Raw genomic sequence first — 19288 nt, 5'->3', positions numbered from 1 at the left:
AACATACAATACTTCGAGAAATTCAACGTTTATTTCATGAAAATCGGCTTTGAAATGGCCGAGATACCCCAATACGAGGTGAAACAAAATGGTCCTAACAAAAGGTGAAAACAAAATGGTCCTAACAAAAGGTGGGTCCCACCTTTTATTGGGATTTTTTCTTGATATCTCAACCATTTAAAAACCAATTTAGATGAAATAAACTTTGAATTCTTCTTGGCATTAATTGCATGCTCTTTAATTATTTCATAAGAGGTTTCACATTATCACACAAAAAAGGTTGGAAACCTGAAGCCCCATCTAAACCGAAACCATTTTTTAGTTTCTTTTGTAGTGTGACTGAGGTATAATATAACTATGGTAGTTTTTGATAGCCCAGTGAGTTTTCAAATCAGGCTTGGGTGTCTGAAATATATGGGAGACGAATATTCAAGTGTCGATATGAAAGGAAACATCCACAGAATCTGTTTTATCCCTTGAAGCCGTAAGATAATCCGCGATGTCTCCACGCTTTCAAATCCCCGTCTTTACTCGTGCAGCCATCAGATCGTTCCCACCTCCCTGGATCGAGTTAGGTGTCATGAATCATGCATAAACCTCTTTAGTAAACTTTTAAGCAACCGGGTGATGACAAATCACATGATTGCAGGCTGTAATAAATTTCTGCTTTCTACATATTAATTGCTAACCAATCATCTCGTTCAACAAAATAAGCTTAGGAGTTATTTCCATGTAGATCCGACTGTCGTGATCTAGCTTTGTATATATTTCTGCTTGCATCCGATATTGACAATGTGTGTTTGACTGAATAATGCTACAGCGCTGCATATTGATCAATGAAATCCAGAAACATCGTTAGATCAGTTCATCGCGAGAACGCCTTAAGCGAAGCCACACGGATTATGAAAAGGTGACATTTTTTAAATTCATATTTTAGATATAGATTATTTTACACAGAGATTGATCGGGGTGCGGCTCTCCCGTACCCCCCCCCCCCCTCCACCCTTTCTATAGGTCCATGGTGAGAGGAAGGTCCTGTTTGGCATTATGAGCTGGAAAATAAACTCGGTTGGTCGGCTCTATAGCGATAACATGTGCAAGTGAGGTATGCATGGTGGGAAGCAAACGAACAGCTGTTACTCTGGTTTTTTTTTTGAAGACCGTATATCTCGAGCAGGTGACGAGTGGACCCGCGTTCCCATACACGAGGACACGACATGCATGGGGAGCGGATAAATGCCGCTATGTTTGTCATAAAAACAGCTTGAAGAATTCCCGCAGACCACAGCCACGCGACGTGCTCTGAGTTTCCTCCATTTCTCTTTCTTTCTTTATGTCCAGACCAGGCCATGGTTTCCAAGGCAACGGGTCACTCGGTCAGTCTGATCGCAGGTCAAGGGACCATTGGACTCCAACTAGATGGCCACAAAATTCATGGCTACTGAGAAATACCTTTTTTCCCCTTTCCCTTGGTGCAGAAAATTTATGATCAACAAAAGAAAAAGTTACGTTGACAAAAAAATCCGTGCGGTGATAGTGAAAAAGAAAAAAGTGGTTTTAGCAAAAATGCAGGCATAAACCAGAAAGTGGGGTTGATGACGGTGGCACATGCAGCTGTGTGTTATCCTTTCTAGATTTCATTTTGACCGCAGCATTCAATAGTCTCATTACAATATGATGGCATTTACTCTTCGAACGTCTTCAGTGTCAGCATCATTACCTCGATCGTTGCTATAGGTAACAATTCAGATGACCAAGTCGGTGACACGACATTTGCTCCTGCGACAATTGCTCCGGTCTTATTTTCTCTAAGGACTTAGGGTTAGGGTTAGGGTTGTGATAAAGTTTTAGGTTTAGTTTGATGTGAGAATTAGGATTAGGGTTAGGGTTATGTTTACGGGTTGAATTTACGTTTGGCTTAGCATGCAGATATATCATGGGAGTAATTGTCGCAGGAGCAAATGTTATGTAACCATTGAAGTCACTTTCGCGCCGGACAGGATTTGAAATCAAGCCCCCTGTTTCGTTTATGATTCTTGAGCCTATAAGCCACTATGCCATAATGCTTCCACAATCGGTCGTGAATCTCCAATTGTTTGTTCGTTTGTTTGTCTTGTTTATTCTCATTTCCGAATCATATCCTAAACTGAGACGATTCCTCAATCAATGAACTTTCGCCTGCCAATGTTCATTCCGAGTGGATCTACTAACGTCGGGAACTTCCATACATCTGTCCATGTTCAGAGTGTAGCCTATACGGCTGCACAGTCTTATTTTGCTTTCACTTATTTATTTATGTATTCATTTAGTCTTGTTTTCACTGGGTATTTCTATTCTATTTTGTTGTGTGTGTATGTACGAGTGTGTGTGTGTGTTCATGTTAGTTTTACATGGTCGATGGCAACGCTTATTGGATCTTGTGCAGTTCAATATCACATAGATGTTACTGTACTTCCAAGTAAATGAAAGCCCTCGAAACCTATTGTGGCAGGTGCGTAGATACAGCCTCCGGCACTTTTTACGAGTCTTTAAATCACAGCCAAGTTTACTCTTAAAACAAGATCAAGTTTTCCCCTCTTTTTCTTTTCTTTGACACCGGCATAACAAAGTATACTTCACCTCCATCCAGACAAGGTGCTGGGGTGCCACCTCCCTGCTCCCGAATAGAACTGATATTAAACTATAACGAAAAGAATTTACGGGAAGGAACCTACTGCGGTGGGTTATTGAACTTCGTATGCGTATAAATCTTGGGTGTACAATTTTCCCGCATCGGCACTTTTCTGGGCAAGAGACTTCGGCGAGAAATACAGCAATACCGTCAATCCTTCTTTTCGATGTTATCGTGTAGTGGAACCATGGCGCTAGCCCCACTTTGAGAGCAGGGAGGTGGGAAGAGACCACCTCCCTGATGAGAGTGTTAGATATTGTTCAACGTTTGTAAAACATCTGTAACAATGCTCAGCGTCCTATATTACTATGTCATAATGAACAATGAGTGATCATGTCCTGTCGTATATTATATTTGTCACAAACTGTATTTGTAAATAAGTAATTTATAAGTCTCATGAGTGGTTCACAATATACAAACTCTGCTTTTTAGTGGACCTCTCTATTCTTTTTTTTTTTCAACTGAAGCCATGACTTTGTATTATTATTTTTTTTTTGCCAGTATGCGCTCTTATGTTTATCGATATCATTTATTCATTGCAAAGGCAAATGTTTTTGTTTATGACGTAATACCTGATTTATCTTGTGTTATGTTTTGTTGGAAAAAAGAAGAATGAAAATAAATGAATTGAATTGAATTGAAATGTTTAAACATTCAAGTACGAAAAGTTGGTGTGTCAATCCATTTACTCTGTATAGGAAATTGCATTATCTTGGAGACAAAGCGTGTGCAAAACTGAGTTTAGCACTTTTATCGTCTTAAGTGTGTGTGTGTGTTGTTTTTTTTTTTGCGTGTTCACTTGTTTTATTGCACATACGATTTCCCAAATGACAGGGTACTTGGGTAAGTAAAAGACAGCATTGAAAACGGGTTTAAAATGCTTAAATGACAATTATTCATAAATTATAATGGTAAGACATTGAGATGTGATAATGGGCTACCTGTCAAATTTCTTATCAATGGTTGAAAACGCTGATCACTGGAGTGAGACGAAAATGTCCTTTTCTTTATCGTAATCGTCGGTCGTTTTTCCCTACTGTTTAACTGAGATCATGCAGAACATCTATTCATTGATATAGATAATAAACAATACTCACGATTTTTTTTCTTGTGTTATTCATTTTTTTTTAAAAGCACAGGAAATGGATGGCCTTTACCGTTTGATGAAAGATTACTAGCAAAGCAAAGTTTAAACAAACTTACCAATCAGACAAGCATAAGTACTATTAAATTTCGTTTCTTATCTTACCCTCCAACCCTCTCCCCCCCCCCCCTTCTTCTAATTTCCAAATGCGCAGACGAGCTCCAGAAGAAACTGCGCAACATTCCACCTCTCGTCAGGTCGAAAGTAAGACTGATCCACTCGAAGCAGCGAGAAGGGGTGACCAGGGCAAACCTGAGAGGGGCTAAAGAAGCCAGAGGCGAGGTGCTCGTGTTTCTAGAATCACACTGTGAAGTCAACACCCATTGGTGAGTGGAGTGATCCCAATAAGCGATTTGTAAAAAAACAGACACTTCATACCATTGGTTTTTACAAAACCAGTCATGGGAGACGTGATTGGGTGGTGACATCCAGAAACAGCAGCGGATCCAGGAATTCCGTAAAGGGGAGGCGCCTTTGCAAAATTAAAGGGGGCGCACGCACCCCCATTTTGTCTTTTTATTCCTTTTGTTTTAACCAAAAATAAAGAGGGGTGCCCCTCTGGATCCGCCACTTAGAAAGTTCCTCCTGTATAGATGCGGTTGCAAACTATGATAGTATATCACTGTTTCATAAAAATACATGTATAACTCTTGAAAGCTCCATAACCATCTTACTTCGTAATCGGTTTTGTTGTTGTTGTTGTTGTTGTTGTTGTTGTTGTTGTTGTTGCTGTTGTTATTGTCGTCGTCGTCGTTGTCGTCGTCGTCGTTGTTGTTGTTGTTGTTGTTGTTGTTGTTGTTGTTGTATAATCAACCTTTCAATTTTGATTACATTAATTTTGAGTGCCAATTGACACAGAAATTCCTGAAGCATTGCACACAATGTCTAAGGTCCGTGGCACGGAAAAGGTACAAGTCAGTTTAGACATAAAGTGGAAATTCACTTGAGATGACCCATTCTCACTGTGAAAAAAAAAAGGAAGCAACTGCCATCCGGCATATAGGTGAATGGAATATTGCAGCACTGTAGTATTTGTTTTAGTCACGAAACTAGTTTCCACTGTCTATCCTAGGGTTTTTTCACCCCAACCCACTAACCCTTTAATATCAACACAACGGAATAACAACGACATCAAAAGTGGAGGGAGATACTCAACAGGTGCGTTCTCTTCGAACATCGAGTTTATCAACCTTTAAATAGCAAAAACCGCGCGTATGATTAAGTCATAAAAACTCAATTCTCAAACGAAAACAACAACAGAAACAAACAGACAAAACAAATCAAAACTACAGTACCCACTCACAAACAAAGCTGGATGAACGTCACTCTCACTTGACAAAGTAAAATTCTCTTTTGCATACAACTAATTGTTGAGGCAAGCAAAGACGAACTTGTGCGTTCCATATGCACTGGATAATGGCGCATACGTTCATAGGGTAAAAGTATACCTGCGTGAATTTTAACATGTGAATGGGACTCTTGAGATCAGTTTTTCAGTTGCAAAATTGTTGGTCCTAGTGTTATTTTCCGGACTATCCCTATCTTGTCAAATCCACTTTTATGATGTCTTCTATCATAATCAATACATTTGTCAAACATAACCCACACCAGAACCCACGCACATAAATACACACATGCGAGCTGTTTACATTGCTCCACAAACCTGCCCTTAGCTGCTCTGCCTTGCATAAACAGGAAATTCAATGCGGTCTCTAAATTTACAGTTACTCCAAAAGGTTGGAAATATCCCAAGTCATACTGCCTGGTTTAGGAAAAGCTTTAAAGTATAGTTTCTGCTTAGTCTTTAAGAGGACGCTTTTCTCAATTATAATTGCATGAGTAGGTGAATTCAGGGAAAACATAAAGAGCAGTGAAGTACACTTAGTAAAAGTTTGAAGAAAGTCTGACGATCCGTTTAAAAGTCATGAATTTTTGAAGTCTGTGTTAAGCCGCCCTTTTCCAGATAGTAACTATACAACACTTTTGATATTACAGTAACGTAGAACTACGAGGAAAGAATGAAAAGAGTTTCATTATTTCTAAATGAAAGTATTTTTTGAATATATTATTAAAAGCAAATATTATTCCCTAACGTCCTCTTGAGAAGCTGTATAGGCCGAGTGCTCTTTTTATTTCCTATGGAAACATGGGTCCTTTAAGTTTAAGGAGACTTCCCCTTTAAGATTTCAGTTGCGTAGACTACCTGAAGGCAGCAAGGATTAAGTAAAATAACGGGAAAAAAGAATAATCCCACGGAAGGAAATTATCACTGTTTTCTTAGCCGCCATGACAAGAAGTCTAAGCAGGTTTGGGAATATCTGGAGGCGCGTGCAGAGGTGACTGTTTATGTATGTTTGTAATAGTTGATAGCTCTCTTCAAAACAAAGTAGCCCTATTTAAAGGGAATATTGTAGGCCTATCTGGAGGCGCGTGCAGGGGTGACTGTTTATGTATGTTTGTAATAGTCGATAGCTCTCTTCAAAGCAAAGTAGCCCTATTTAAAGGGAATAATGTAGGCCTATCTGGAGGCGCGTGCAGGGGTGACTGTTTATGTATGTTTGTAATAGTCGATAGCTCTCTTCAAAGCAAAGTAGCCCTATTTAAAGGGAAGCCATTCTACAAAATGTATGATGAGGATATGCGTGTCAGTGGTAGTTGTATGAGCACAAATCAACTCGTTTTGTCCACTGGTTAATCACTGTTTCTTCCTTTCTAATATCCGGACCATCACTTTATTTTTTATATGTCATAATCATAGCAACTGCTATCGTTAGTTGTGTTATAAAGAGCGCTAAAGATATGGAATGAAAGAAATGTTCTATGTTTGTATGTATGTATAATATTATACATAAACACACACATAGAACATTTCTTTCTACATAAAAAATGTAGATGTATGTATGCATGCATATTTGTGTATGTATGCATGTATGTACGTATGCAGGCATAATAAATTGACAGAGAAATACATGTATAATATATGATTTCATATAATTATGAATATCAATTTGTGTGTGTGTGTGTGTGTCTATGTGTGTGTATGTTTGTGTGTGTGCGTGTGTGTCATGTCATTTCTCTTATCGTACTGTATGTTTGAAAAATGATTTAGCAGCACAAGAAAGAAGAATACAGCTGTGTTTTTTTTTGTTGGTGGACGTATTAATTTTATTGTTAATATGGATTCGACATTGAATGAAACTCAAATAAAGAATATTATGTAAAAAAATGTGTGTGTGTGTGTGTGTGTGTGTATGTCTATGTGTGTGAACAGTAAGTTAGCGATTGACTAGTAATAAATCAATCGCTAACTTACTGTTCACACACAATATTATTGATATATCGGTATATGATTATACCTGAGTACCTTTAACCGAAGGTTACGTAGCAAGAAAGAGAGAGAGAGAGAGAGGTGGGGGGGGGGGCGGTAATTAGGAGGATAACTTTGGACCAAGTCAAGGAATGGACAAGGACGAGTGACAGAGGCAGAGGTTTTGACAGAAGGATGGGATGTTGAGAAGGGGGTGGGGGTATTGAAGGACGGGCGGGAGGGGCAGCCCGCCATCATGACAGTAATCGACAACGAGCGTGATCAAGTCTGCAACCATTTAAATACCGGTAGAGCTATTGTCATTATCACGTCATGCTTATTCAGCTCCTGTGGTTGGGCGCCATTCCCTGTCTACTTTTGTATGCTCTCGGTTTGACCATCCCTTCCGACATGAGACACGCCCTCTCTCGTCTCATTTTGACGCCGATCATGTTGCTGCGTAATCAGGGATTCAAAACACGTCCGTCCTATTTTTATCTACATGCACTCTGAATTTAGATGACAATGTGTGTAACACCATAACGGGAAACAGGATTACGAAAGGTGTAGATTGTTGATCTTATACGGTGGTTAACCATACTACAAATCGTTCTCTCCTGACACTGATTCATGTCTTCCAGAGTCATCCTAGGATATAAGATAATCAATTTCTGGTTATGTTTCTCGAAGAATCATTCTGTATCCGGTGTGCAATTCCCACGTGATTTTACATACAGAAGGGAACGTGGACGTTTTGCTTTTGAGATTGTGTTTCCTATAATTGTACATGAAATAGTAAGGCTGAAATTATTTCTTTGTGTCCTTCCGATTAGAGGGACTTCTTCCTTGTGGATGGTCCTCGGTGATACAAACATTTCCGGAAAATTTGCGCCTGGATGGAGCAATACTATCGCATAAACATTAGTGCTGTATCGATCTTCTTTCTGTGTAGCCTGAATACGTCACTATCCTATTGTCTGGCCAAAATGACTATATCAAATATTATACTGTTCTCCCTGGCTGCCACGCAGTAGTAAAGAGCACCCAGAAATTCGTCAATAAGTTCGATCACTGCCTTATTATGATTATGGTAATGTTTTAGGTGATAATTTAGTGGAATTCATCCCACTGTCCCGGAAACCTATCGATGAGTCCCGTGGGATCCCGTAGGGAACAGGTTACCCGAAAGCACATGCCACAGCTTTTGTCGGGTCAAGCGACGATTACAGCAGCCGAAAGTGTGCTAACGTATTATTCCAAACAAGCAAGCAAACAAACCAAACAAACCATGTAACTGTTTTTAGCTGAGGCTGTTTTGTGTCAAATCGTGTTTGTTAAATTGTTAGTGTTTCTGTTTTTCATCCAAGCTGTTAACTGGAGTCTTTTTCGACTTTGACACGATGTCCAGGTTGGAGCCCATGCTCGATCTCATCCACCAGGGCCCGACCACGGTGGTGTCGCCGATCGTTGACCCCATCGATGCCGACACGTTTGCCTACAGGGCAGCCCCGCTGGCCCGCCACTCCTTTCGGTGGAACCTGGAACCACGCTCAGTACCCCTCAGTAAGATTGAGATCGCAGAGAGACTTAACCCTTTGGAACCTGTCAGGTAATTGTAGAACCTCCTATGTATTCTTCTTCTTATTCTCCTTCTTCTTCTTCCATCTCCTTCTCCTCTTTCTTCTTCCTTCTTCTTCTCCTCCTTCTCTTTTTTCTCCTCTTTTATAACATCATAATGAGCCCCCGAAATACACACGCACACACTCAAACACAACCCTATGAGCGACAATCATTATAAATTTACTTTATCCCATATAATCTGTCAAAGAAATGTGTATGAAACATAAGATAAAAATCTCTGCTACTTAAAGTCATGCAGATTGTACGGTCATGCTGACCTTACGATTACCATTTTATATACATGTATTGCGGATTTTCCCCCATTTTTTTTTCTTTAGAGTCCATCGAGGAAGGTGTTTAATGGTAACTTATTAGAATAAAATCCATATTACGCATGCATCTTGAATTGTATTCTTGAATAGATGTATGGTAGATAGATACAATATAATAACGTTGGAAGAAAGAGCAATTATTATCCCCTTCGTTTGTCGTTGAGGGAGCTATTCAAGATGTTGTGAAGGAGTTCTTTGACGCAGAGTCACAAGGATAATGAGTGGTTTAACCCACGAAGGAGCTTCAAGGTTTAGCTCTCCTGGATGGATTTATACCGAAAATAGCACAGACCAATCCGCCTCCCTGCGCGTCGGCGATTTGAAAACACGTACCTGGTAAATCGCGTGTATCAGTCTCTAATTCCTCTTAAAATACTTGATGTAAAGCACTGAAACAACAACTTCCGACTTCGTCGCGACGAAAAACAAAATCAGTATACCTTGTAAAGTTCGTCAGCGGTGAAAAGCAAGTAGTCAGGATTGTTATTGGCTCTTAGCCCGTTTATATCCCAAATGCATACTTCACTACACTCTTATCAAGCTCATTGTTTTTCAACCGGAAAACATAAACTCAAGGCAAAATATGTTTTGAGTGATTAATGTAAAAATGTAATAATTCATAAAGAAATCAACGATGAACTCCTCAGCTTTGTTTCATTTATCCAGATAATGGTAATGATGATAATTACAAGAACAATGATGGTGATTATGATGATGGTGATAATAATGATAATAATAATAATGATGATGATGATAATAATAATAATAATAATAATAATAATAATAATAATAACCGCTATCATCATCATCATCATTATCATCATGAACATCTTTTTACAATATTGCTATAATTATCACTATTATTTATTACACTCATTTTTATTAGTAAATGGAGTAGTGTTAAGGCACTGATAATCTGTGATCTTCAAACGGAGGCCCCGAGTTCGAATCCCGCCAAGTGCGTACGTCCTTACACCAGATGTTTCAAGCTGTCCCTCTCAGCCCAGGTGTGAATTATGAATACCAGACAATGCCGAAGTAATGTCGGGCCCCTCTGGTAGAGAATTATTGGAAACACTTTTAAAAGAGGCCTCCCTAGATGGATAAGGCTGCATTTTCATTGTTATTTTATAGTAGTATTATAAGCACGTAAGATGCATACGATTCTGACAGGTTCATATAAGATTACACTGTGTTCTCCATCAGCTTCAAAATAATATCAACGCTGCCAAATCTGCTTTCTGATTCACTTGTTACCAGGTCACCGCTACTGAGCGGAGGGATATTTGCCGTCGCTAAATCATTCTACGATCGTGTTGGCGGACTAGATGGAGGTTTGACTGGGTTTAGTGAAGCTGGTTTCGACTTCTCCTTTAAGGTAGGTGCAAAAAGTGACATACTTTGTTTATATTATTGTCTTCTTTTTAACAAACTATACTTTCGTTGGCTTAGTTCATCTCTGATTCAGTTTTCTTATTCACAGAAATCTTACAGAGTTCATAAAAAAAGAATAGCAATGTGACACGTATACTTTTGACTAAACATACATGTATTGCACATAATTTATGAGAATACTACAAAAAGGTTGTGAAATACATAAAACTGTATACACTCATAATGATTATTCAGACTTCCTCATTGGCATGTTGCCCTTTTAAACTTCATGAAGTCCGTAAGTCTTTCTGCTGCAAAATGCATACAGGGATGTTGTGAATTGATGATTTATACTTGAAGGAAGGCTAGCTTAATGGTGAATCAGAGAGTGTGTGCACGTTCCATTGAACTGGTCATTTTTACAAAAACTTAGTAGAAAATCTAAGAATCTTTCAACTTTTAAGACATATTCGTAGCATCGATTGTTGATAGTTCTAGCGATTCACAGTGGTTTCTTGACTGTGGCGTCACTTTATGTTTTTACCTATTTTTTGACGAATTATTTTTTGAATTGCTTTTTTTTTTCTGAATATCTGGCACACACACACACCCACCATCACTCGTAGGCCTGGATGTGCGGTGGATCGGTATACGTCGTGCCGTGTAGTAGAGTGGGACGCATAAGCCTTCTGGCCCCACCCACTTCCGTCGCGGCAGCCGACACCTCATCACGTGACCATGATTCAATAAGAATCGCGGAGAGTTGGATGGACACATATCTGGAAGAATTTTACAGTACTGTACCCGGAGCGAAAGTGAGTATGTTCAAGAAATTACTTTTTGTGATGATGAATCTTTATCTTTTATATCATTTCTATTTTCTTTGTCTCCTTCTCTTGCTCTTCCTTTGTGTCTCCTTTCCTTCATTCTTTCTATTTTTCTTTCCTGAAATTTGATTTGAATTGATTTGATTTGATTGTGATTTTATTTCAGAATTTCTTTTTCATCCATAAATGAAATACAAAGTCAATTGAACGAACTAACTGAGCACAGTATAATTTGAATCTGACAGTTAGTCAGATAGTCGCCTGCTCGATAGTCGCCTGCATGAAATGCTCGGTAACGCTGCTGTTAAAGTTGCAATAAAATTGTACTTAAGAATGTCGCAAACTCATATCATTATAGAGGTGAAAAAATGTAAAAACGTGTGAAAACTCAGTCTTCAAATTAAAAACATGATTACTAACCCTAGATAATAATAAATAATGATGATAATAAAGAAACAATCAATGAAATCAAATCATTGGATTTTTCAGTGACTCCATGTTAGATTTGCAGGGTCTTCTTGAATCTGCTGGAGGCTGCCTGGAAAGTTTGTACAGGTCCTCATAAGAAAATATTAAAACTTCTAGGATTTGGGAAATTATTTTTTGAATTATGGTCCTGTTTGCGCTTGGAACTGCCCCGATTTGATTTGCAATGTTATCTTGCTACATTATTTAGTTCTTCGCTGTCCATTTTATTGCTAACAGGATAGGTATTTTGGAGATATATCGGATATTACGAAGCGGAAAGAGAAACTGGATTGTCACAACTTCGCCTGGTATCTGAACCACGTGGCCCCGTCGCTACTGGCAACGTCACTCAGAACCAAGCGGGCTTGGGGTCAGGTAAATGGTTCACCAATGACTAATGCTCGTTCGAGTCCAGTCCCGTCTCTCGTCTCCCCCCCCCCCCCCCCCCCCCCCACAAAGGAGGGCGCAGTTGCTTCCTGTCTATTATCCTTGACTTGGAAGAGATATGTCATTATATTCTCTTGACATAAAATATCCTGTATTATTTTAGATAATTTATGCATGATTGAAGTTATGTTTAATATGTAGCCAGCGTCCTACACTGAAACCCAAATTTCGATGTAAAAGATTGTCATTTTAATCCACTAGTAAGACGGGATGATTGCTGGGGATTTCAACCTGCCGGACAAGAATGATTCTTGTTAGTCACATGTTATGTTGTTTAAATTCTTCTCATTAAATTTCAGAATTGAAATGTTACATGTGTTTGGTTTCGTTTTTCAATTACCTTCCTGAATGATTTTTTGTTTTCCTTTTTTTGACGAAATGCAGATCCAGAATCGTGAGGCGCGATTGTGCCTCACGGCGCCCTCTGGAGGGGAAGGAAAGAAAGTCATGCTGGACAACTGTCACAGCAATGCCAACTCTCAGGTAATAGTATAATTCGATGAGATCGTCACGCCATGGACACTTACAGCGGCTCCCGGTGGTGGCTGTGCAAAATATTTCTGTATACTTCACCACTTGACACTCTGCAACAGCCAGTGTATTATCATAATAGGTTATTATCATCTTATGGAGGAAAATGCATAGGGCCTATACTTGTCTAAAATCGGGAGTACAAAGTATTCTTGTCAGAAGTAAAATATGAATGGTGTCTCGATATTCTTAAAACAAAGAAACCGAAATACAGCTGCTCACCTATTTCTGTAGAGGATAGATTGTTTGATTATACCACATGTACATGGATGTATGTGGCATGATAATGCTTGATTCATACGGAAATTTGAGTGGCGTTTGATTTTTTTTTTAATACATGTACAATTTCTTAACACCGATATGAACCATTAAAATTAGTTTGTATGAAAATGAAACAGCACGTATGAGCTTAGACAAAGAAAATAATGTTCGTCCGATGTTTCCGTGAATGTAATATGGTTGGTGTGTGTTGATATCAAATCATGAAAATTGAGGACCTTGAAAGTATCCCCAAATTTAATGTGTAAAGTATACTTATTCAGCTTCAGATTCAATTTCAATATCAATTCTATCTTTTATGTACATTAATGGTATGTTTTATGTAGGTCCTATAATATAGACAATATAATATTGTATAAATATATGCCTTGAAATCGTACTTTTAAAGCTTGTCAGCCTTTTAGCTGTAGATTTGGATGTCTTTTTCAATCAAGAAATAGACAACATTGACTTGAAAGAGAGATGGTAAATATCAGACAAGAAGAATCTCTATATCAGCTATATCAAACCCATCTCTCTTCCCCCACAGATGCTGTTGATGACCAAGGACTACGAAATTCGATTTGAAGAGCTGTGTCTGGATTTGTCAGACTATAGATTCGGTCAGCACGTGACCATCGAGGAGTGCCACGGTATGGGAGGAAGCCAGGCCTGGATACACTCAAAGGTACCGGATGATATTAGCTTAAAGGGAAGATTCACTCATTTAAGTCAATGTTTAAAAGCTGACACCCGTTTACAGACTGAAACGGCAAACATGCACACTATACAAGAGCACTAGCAAAAACAAAACAAAACAAAAAACAAAACAAAAAACAAACCAAAAAACAAAAAACAAAACCCGGAGTTGAAATCCAAAACTAACAGAATATCAAAGTTTCACTTGAGATTTTACGAAACACAGATATTGAAAACAATTTATAGAATACAATAAAGATTAACCCTTTGTTTGCCACATTCATTTCTCGTCCATAGGATATATGACTGTGTGCGGAATTTATGGACATTTGATTTATTGGCATAGAAAGGGTTAAAAGCTTACGATGCCGTTGAACTACAACTCCCCAATGTCAGAATACGATATAATGATTGTTTTTTATTGGTCTACTCCTACCCGTCAAAAGTCATTGTTGTAAGTGCAATATCTTGATAGCGAAGACAAACATTGTTCATTTGATTGAAGTATGTTATCTATAAAAGATAGATATTTTGTGAAATTTTGATGAAAAGGCAAAGGCAAGACTGGCACCTTAATGTCTTGCGTTATATGACCGTAACCAATATTGTGCTGTGTCGTGAAATCTTATGTCAAACCTCGAAGTGCCACATCTTCCTCATTTTCTGTCCGATATTACCGATATTATTTTTACCGATCTGGTGTCATCTATTTGCATCAAAGGCAGCTTGCGGTTAGAGAAAAATCGCGCTTTAATCTTCGCGATAAGCATGATGAGACATGAGGCAGGGGGAAGCAGTAATGAGTAACACAACTCTCTGTCGTGGAAGGAAATGCGTGGGAAAACATTGCTAATGGACATTCGAAACACATTTAAAAGTATCTGAAGAGTAGATGGCAATTTATACAGGGAAATAGATCGAAATACGCCGCGTATAGGTTAATCCTATCCATGTATAGTTCGGATAGGTGGAAGAAGGATAAGTAATCGCTAAATGAAATAAGTATTTTATGTGCATGTAAATAGGAAAGAAGATTACATGACAGTTAAAGATCAGCTGTCGAGATACAACCTTCCCTTTTGATTACTTGTTACTGAAAATATGCAATTTTTTAAAGCAATAATTCAAACATGGAATTCAAAGGTTATTCAAATTGGCAGGCATATTCATAAAATGCCCTGAAACAATGAACTTCTCGGGGTGATATTCTCTAGATGCATAACAAAAATCAAATTACGGATATTCTAGTTTGCATTTTGTGTTAAAAAGATTATGTCCATTAACTGCTTACAGAATATGATTATAATGGTCATTGGCAGGTATTTTGTGTTCGTGCGCATTGTCCGTTTCAATTTTATCATTTCTATCCTTCAAATTTCTTTTTTTTTTCTTTCTTTAAAATTGTGCAGCCTGGACACATACAGCATCGGGAAAGCGAACTTTGTCTCGACATATCGGCGGGCCGAACCTACAAGGCGCAGATGGTGACCAACGAATGCAGCGAGCGCAGCGCACAGAACTGGGAATTCAGTCACTATAGCAAAACAGCAGCAAAACACTGACGTATCTTATCCCGAAACTCGAAATTATGTGGGAGACTTCTGCAAGGGAAAGCAATGACATGAAATTTATTTCCTCATCCACAGACTGCTTGAAGAAACCACTACAGGACTTCAAAGAGGAGATAACGCCAGTTGGATACACTGAGGGCATCGTCATTTCCTTTTATCATTATCTCTAAAGACACTGTTTTTGCAGGTCTACATTTTTATGGATGAAGAAGTACTATCAATTTGCGATGTATAGGAAGCTCGTAACCATTGACTGTCACGTTCACTCTGGACGATATTTACGTGATTGCGGTGGAACGGTCTTCCGCTTTCGCTTTTATACTCTCACGCCCCTCCATGCACCCTATATGAAGAACGCGTTACCATGGTAACCAAGAGATTTGACTACAAATGAGAAAGCATAGTAGAAATCACGACTACACTGTGTCTACCCTTGTTGGAACGTGGTCCCAGCATGGTCACACTGTAGAATTACTTTACGCGAAGTTGATGGGCAGAGAGCCAATATGGAGTGTGCATACAGCTAGGTATGATTATAAACAAGTAATCCATCTCCTTATAGAGAAAAAGAGAGAGAAAAAAATGAGTTGTGATGTCTGGGGATGGCGTGACATAAAGAGGACTTTCGAAAGTAAAACAAAGATGCATTGTCCTTAATGGACAAACGAACATAGATCAGTTGCACACCTCCTTTTTATTTTATTGTTCTTTTTATGGTCGACAGACGAGCCGCTCCTATCTATAGCTGTAAGTGCAATTCTTCGATATCAATTAGCTTGTGAAGGTACATTGTTTTCAGTTTTGAAGTATACATGGGCGTTAAAATGGAGGGGGTAACATGAGCGAGTATAAATACTTGTCGATTGATTGTAGCTAGGAGTATCAGTACGATATAAAGGTTTCTCATCACACTAGTCTTGTATACTAGTATTCATCAATCATCATGTTGATAAAATAATATCAAGGCCGAGACATATTTTTAAAACGCTGCGAAATATCTCCATCTCTTACTAAGACGATCGGGGGGGGGGGGGCATTTCATGAAGCGTTTTGTCAGATATTTCGTCTGACAAACTGTTCAAAGCTACAGAAATCCTTGCATGTGATTGGCTGAGAGCAAATTTGACGGACAAAATGCATCATGAAATGCCCCCCTGGGAGAGGTCGTAAGTAAGCTAAGAAACTAAATCAAATTAATATCAATAATTTCTCATTTGCTGTTACTTTAATACCACCAGTACAAAGAAACGTTTGATATTCTACACGGTAGTTGATATCAAGAACATTACTGTTGTTCGATGAAAATGAAGGAAGACGAGTGTGTGTGTGTTGGGGGGGGGGGGGGGGGTGGTCGCGATGCAAAGCATGCATCTACCAAAGCATGCATCTACCTTTGCTCGCACAACCATGACAGCAGACAATTATTTTGCCACATTACATTAACTATCATGGTCTCAACACTCTGATATTCTTTTACTATTGTACCTATACATACGACATGACATTGTGATCTGTGATTCTCAGAGAAGTTCAAGGAAACTTGCTTTGACATTATAATAATTCTTTCTGCACGACGCATTCTTTGATAGTTGTATCTTAACGTCGAAATACAAGAAACTTCGCATGAATAGAAATTCTCGGGAATGAAGAAAGTGCTTCAACTTGCGAAAATCGAGGGTTTTTTTTCCCGACTTTCACAATTTTCACCCCCCCCCCCCCCTCCATCTACGTGTATTATGATTGTATGGGTATTAATGGATGTTTAAGTGTTTGAGATATGATTAAAAAGACATTGCATGGACACACACTGCACTAATGTATTGTAAAGAGCTAACCCAAGTTAGGTCGTTTATAAATTATTGATGTGTGTTCACGTGCGTGTTCAGGACGTTTCAATCGCAGATTATTGTGGGTTTGCTAGCCAATGCTCAGTTCAGACAGCGGGGCGATACACAACAGACCGGTCAATATAATTCACTGGCAATCACCATAGCTATGTGAACAGTTTACTTTGTTGTTTTCATGATTTTTGAAAAAAAAATGTGTTTGCAGACACCTGTCCAGAGAAGTATACCGAATGTTCTCCGATTATTACTTTGCTACAACGTTATCGTGAATATCACTCATTTTACATCGTGGCGCACGAGTTGCGTGCACGCCTCACACAAAATATTGTCATGGGAGCGTCAACTTCACACACAATCGCACGTTGCATAAGTTGGACTTAAGTTGGACTTAGCGCTGGTCAATGTTAGCGCATACACCAAGATCGAATAAAATGTTAAATGCTTCATTGTGGTTGCTTTCTATCACTTGGAGGATAAATTCAGGAAATAATTTTGTCCGAAATTAAGAGCTGATTTTCCAGCTTGTTGATACAATAATGTTCAATGCATGAACATGGACAAGTGCATAGATTTTGTTGTTGTTGTTGTGGTTTGATTGTCGAAAGCTTTTATGGAGGACCAACCTTCACACTGTTGCTCGGAAGTGTGTTGGGAAGAAAACCTAAGGAATATTACATTAACAAACTGAGTATGATGCAACAAGATGAGCGGTGCCTTTTTCATGGTGTCATTCATTCATTTATTCGTTCATTTTCTTCTTCTTCTTTCTTCGTCTTCTTCTTCTTCTCCTCCTCCTCCACCTCCTCCTCCTCCTTTCTTCTTTTTAAAGAATGTCTGTTTGGAAATTCGGCAGCTTCCGATTGCTTACTGTGAATCTGACGCTTCACATAATTATGTTTGTTCGAATTTGTCTTTGTACGTGCTTGCGAACAGAATTAGTGTGCGTTACTTTTATGGATGTCTATTTAGATATTCGAGGCAAAGAATAAACGTTGGCCTTCAACTTTTCATCCAATGCTCTTTAATGTGTCCCTTATGTGGCTGTAAAACATGTTCATTTATTCGCTACTGACTGAGAATGTATAGGTTTAACGACTTAAAGCACATGACAGTATCGAGTGTCGTCTACGATGAATGAAGTTATGCCATTATCATAGACCTACATCCAAGATCGATTCAGACGATTACTGACAAGCCAATGGTGTATCCGGTATATCTACAGGATTCGGAGTTTCGCTGATGATACATGTATTTCATCGTGTACATGTACATTGTATTACGAATTTATACATGTTGGCACGATCCTAATCGGAATGAATAACTATCGAATCAATGGACGGAGACAACCATAACCCAGGTATCCACTAAACTTGGTCTTTCGCAAAGGAAGAAATGTGGATATGTTTAATAAACGGTAGAGAGACGGAGAGAGAAAAAGAGGAAAGTGAGGGAGATTAACAGTGAGGGAGACGGGGAGGGGAACAGAATGCTTCATGTAATGCAAACATGTCTCTAAACTTTGGGTTTATCAGTAAACCCACGTGATCTAACGCGTAAATGTGAAGGAAAACGTACAAGACAGTGATTGGTGGATGACTGAGAAGCTAGGCCTAAATTATGCAGGAACAAAAACAGCCGATTCCAGTTGGGGATACTGGCAATCAATTTTTCCCGCCAATCTTAATGCACTTTTGGCCTATAAATTATACTTTCATTTGACTTAATTTGAGGCAAATAACATAATTTATCGCCGAAAAATGCATTACCAGTTTGTTTTTTCTTTGTTTGTATACATGCATACATGCATACATACATAACACCCGTACACACAAAGGTCTATCATCTATAGTCCCTGTGGAAGTAATCATCCCTGTGGTAGTACTTACAACTGTATCTTTGCAAAATATTTAAAAAAAAAGGAAGGTCAACCACAATTTCCTCCATTGCACAACAGTCAAAAGATAGACACTAAATACGGAAGTCTTGAGATTTTCTTCTGCTTCATTTTTATTTGAATTATTTGTTATACCGTAACATCACTGAACATGAAATAATCGATAATATAATTTTATGCACACAAGATCGCTCTCTGATTAAAACTTACTTTATTGCCATACACATCTTGCAGTGGATACTCCGCGTTAGAGCAGTCTGTGAGACAAGGTAATTTTGTTTATTATGTACGTATCGGG

The 19288-nt window shown here is 38.7% G+C and overlaps 1 protein-coding gene across 1 annotated transcript in view; it reads left to right on the top strand.

Annotated features, from left to right (window-relative positions):
• Positions 1–15291, top strand: part of LOC139730046 (inactive polypeptide N-acetylgalactosaminyltransferase-like protein 5) — a 32068-nt gene extending 16777 nt beyond the window's left edge. Inside the window, exons 3-10 of the mRNA XM_071640958.1 lie at positions 3970–4141; positions 8531–8731; positions 10335–10452; positions 11075–11263; positions 11981–12118; positions 12575–12673; positions 13530–13667; positions 15088–15291. Coding sequence (XP_071497059.1) covers positions 3970–4141; positions 8531–8731; positions 10335–10452; positions 11075–11263; positions 11981–12118; positions 12575–12673; positions 13530–13667; positions 15088–15240 — 1208 coding nt within the window. The 3' untranslated portion in view covers positions 15241–15291. The remainder of the gene's footprint in view (positions 1–3969; positions 4142–8530; positions 8732–10334; positions 10453–11074; positions 11264–11980; positions 12119–12574; positions 12674–13529; positions 13668–15087) is intronic.
• The last annotated feature ends 3997 nt before the right edge of the window (positions 15292–19288 follow it).

Source organism: Diadema antillarum, unplaced genomic scaffold, assembly GCF_040938485.1.
Source record: "Diadema antillarum isolate AM-2024a unplaced genomic scaffold, OU_Dant_1.0 seq00000288_RagTag, whole genome shotgun sequence".
NCBI classification, from domain to species: domain Eukaryota; kingdom Metazoa; phylum Echinodermata; class Echinoidea; order Diadematoida; family Diadematidae; genus Diadema; species Diadema antillarum.
The sequence above is the reverse complement of the archived record's forward strand: the minus strand, read 5'-3'. Positions and strand labels throughout refer to the sequence as shown.